We start from the raw sequence: 3,648 nt of genomic DNA on the forward strand, positions 1-3,648 counted from the left end.
CATTGGAAGAGGCTGCCCAGGGAAGTGGTTGAGTCCCCATCCCTGGAAATATTTAAAAGACATGTAGATGCGGCGCTCAGGGACATGGTTTAGTGGGCATGGTGGTGTTGGGTTGACGGTTGGGCTCGATGATCTTAGAGGTCTTTTCCAACCTTAATGATTCTATGATTCTATGATTTCTTCCCATTTGGGTTGGGATTTGTAACTTGTTCTCTCTGAGAGAGAATGTTTAGAGGCATTGAATATGCTACGTAAATTTATGCAATAAATTGTCCTAACTCTCCAAAAGACTCCTGTGTATATGTGAGCCTCAAGAGAAATCAGCCGAATGCATCTGGAAGTGACATTTGACGTTCTACTTGATGAGTTCTGATTTGAGTTAAATACACAAAAATGTACTGTAATGAATTGGCAAACAAATCAAAACTTTTTCAAATATTTCAAGCAAAATCTCATTCTTTTTTACCTTTTTATTTTTCAGATGTTCGTGCTGCGAGAGATCAAATGAATATTGGAGGACTTCCTTATCCCACATTGCCTTTACATGAGGCACCTGCTAGAGCAACATCTCTGTTCAGTCAGCCTTCATCAGCTTGCTCTTCTACAACCTCTTTCAATGGACCTTTCAATAGCGGAGTTTTATCACCGCAACCTCATAGCAGTTACTATAGTGGTATGACAGGACCTCAGCATCCATTTTACAATCGGGTAAATTATCGAGAACCAATTAACATTCTTCTGGTTTAATCTGGTAATATTGCAGATGTCATCTATAAAATATTAAAAGACCCATGCAAGTTTTATTTAGGAATGGAGAAAAGTCCAAAAGTTGGTAAATTTCACAGTAATGTTCAGTCACTGTAGTCTGGGGGAGAAATGTGGTAAAGTGCATCAGAAAAACAAATTACACAAGGGGAAAAAAGGTCAAATCATTTTGAGACACTGCTCACTTGTAGGATATTGCAGGGGGGGGGTGTTATGTTTGTGGGGTAAATTGTGCTCCATCATTCACGTACTTGCTCACAGATATTGGAAGGGATCCTGGCTTTTTCTTGGTGACTTTGGTTAAAGCATACAGAAACTCAGGTGGGGAGCTGTATCACAAGAATGTACGTCTGTCTTCCCTTTTGTCTCTTTAAAGTTATTCTGGGATCTTTTCCCTATACCAGTGTTGCTCTAGTTTAAAGGAATTAACATAAATTGCATAAAACATACATTTTTGAGCTATTTGTGGGCCTCAGAAAACATAGTCCTGGGCATGGCTCACTTGAAAATTGAATTAAGTACTTTACTGTATAGTTGGATCAAGTCTAAACTTTCTATTTTTGTGGAATATATTAAGTATTTTTAAACTTGATTTTTTACTTTTTTTTTCTGCAGTACTACCAGGAAAAAAAAAGTAGAAAGCTGATAGAAGTCATAGCTTGCTTCTGTATACAGGAAATAGCTTCAACTTTAAGTAGATTTGACTGTAGGTAAATTTTTAAGCTAATAAGCTGGAAAGAAAATTGAGTTATTGCTAAATCAGTGTTTGTTAACCAAGGCACAAAAGAGCACATGCAGCACAGAACTTTTTAAGTTACCTGTTCTAAAATTATTCTTACATACCCTCAATACAGTGACAATATACTGTTTTGTTGAAAATAACTTAAAATGACATATACTTTGCAGTAGTCCAACACTGATAAATGCTTGTCACGTGAATTTCTGTGCTGATACTAGTTCAGCTTTGTTAAAGTAGGTGTTTAATTGGAAGCCCTGTTTTTGCATCTGTGTTACTGTACATGACAAGGTTTAAAGTATGGGGTGATACACAGTTGAAACTTGGATGGTTTTTTGGCTCTAATAAGCATTACAAAAGCAATTACTGGTGAGTCATAAGCTGTTCTTACAATAAGTTTATTTGTTCGTTTGTATTAAGTGCATACACAGGCTTATAAGCATGCTTACTTTTTTGCCTACTGAAGACTAAAATAATTCTGTTTTGGCCTTTGTCTCTGGAATTTTATACTGCCCTTCTAAGGTATAATTGTTTTTAGTGTTTCACACTTTCAAATATTGACAAAGAGCTGTATTCATTACTTTGGAGTCATAATGGTACTGTCATGAACACCACATACTGAGATAAGTGATGAGAACCTTATAACAGTAGAAAATTTAGACTGAAAGGCTGGTTCCTTCAGCATTTTCAATCATATTTCACTTCTCAGGTTTTTGTAAGAATGGTGTTTAAAAAAAGAACAGCAACTGAAGAATAGGCTCTCCCCAGTAGAAGTTTCTGAGAGAGGTCTTGGATACCTATATGACACAACACAACGGATTCAAATGCTTCTGTGGAAAAGCCTGAATTTTATGCAAAAATGCCCTAAGTTCTGGGGATAGATGTCTTATTCTGACCAGTAAATCGTTCCTGTCCTGTTGTCTTTAAGCATTCATTTGTGCTTAAGAAAAAAGCCTTTAAGCTGTTGGGGGGAAAAAACACTTTATTTTTAGGAAATACAATTTTTTTATTATGTATGTTTCTGCTTTCTTCTTTAGATGCCTCTATGTTATGGACCTTGAACTTCCAGTGACAAAATATATTCATTTTTGGCTTAAAACCCCATTCTCCCTCTGTATAGCTGTAAAGGAAAGATTATAATCCCATTTAGCAGCTCTTCAACTTGGTGCTTTGGCTCTCAGTGTAGGACTATGCTGGATGTGTACATTTTATCACTGTCTAATGGCCTGGCTACAAGTTGGATTCAAGTTCAGCTTCTCAAAATCACTGCTATCATGGATCATTGTGGAGATGATGTTTCTTATGGGGAAGGTCAGAGCAGTAGGCAAGTCTAATTGGGATTTCCTGGGTGGGAACTAGAAATAATGGTATGTGAAGACTTTTTTTTGCAGAAGAGGAGCAAATTCTTTGATATCTTGGAAAAATAATAACCACCACACATGCTTTATAGGCTGTCTGCAAACTTGGAGAACAGCTCTGCTCTGGTTTATGCCCAACATGTATTTATATTGATCTCATGTTTTCACGATATCTGTATTATGATACTTCAAATGAAGATTGAGTCTATAGAGTTCAAGCTTATAATGGAGAATTAATCCCACGGTTGGGAAGCAGTGGAGTAGCTAAAGTGGGCTCAAGGCATAATTAGAAATTATGGAAGAATTGTGGGCTAATTGCCTTATTGGGCAAATTTTTTTCATTGCTTTGTAGTTTGATGACTTGCAACCAACAAACAGGTGCTCACTCGTGTTTCAGAGGATAGTCTTTGCAGTGAGAGCTAGGCACTTGAATGCGCTATGATCATTAAGCATTTCATGCTTGGGGGTTTTCCACGTGGTTTAAGCTGTTAATGGAAAACTGACGCATTTAATTATTTCTAGAAATAACATGAACTTTTTTTGAAGAGGGTTTCATTTCCAGAAAATACCATAGAATCTGTGCCTTATGACAGTGAAATAGTTTTAAATCAGTGAATTTTCTGAGTGATCCTATACTAACCGATAAATGTAAGGCAAAGGCTAGGTATTGGTTCTCCTACCTATTTAAAACAAAACGAAAGAAACTTCCATGTTTAGATTAATGGTTACAGTGCATATCATGTCACTTCGTATGTTGGAAGAGCATATGAACTTTTTGTGGTAATCGGG

General features: G+C 36.6%; 1 protein-coding gene across 1 annotated transcript in view; it reads left to right on the plus strand.

Annotated features, from left to right (window-relative positions):
* Positions 1–3,648, plus strand: part of KIDINS220 (kinase D-interacting substrate, 220kDa) — a 79,736-nt gene that overhangs the window by 58,089 nt on the left and 17,999 nt on the right. Inside the window, exon 23 of the mRNA XM_009332499.1 lies at positions 482–708. Coding sequence (XP_009330774.1) covers positions 482–708 — 227 coding nt within the window. The remainder of the gene's footprint in view (positions 1–481; positions 709–3,648) is intronic.

Source organism: Pygoscelis adeliae, unplaced genomic scaffold, assembly GCF_000699105.1.
Source record: "Pygoscelis adeliae isolate BGI_AS28 unplaced genomic scaffold, ASM69910v1 Scaffold168, whole genome shotgun sequence".
Classification (NCBI taxonomy): Eukaryota; Metazoa; Chordata; class Aves; order Sphenisciformes; family Spheniscidae; genus Pygoscelis; species Pygoscelis adeliae.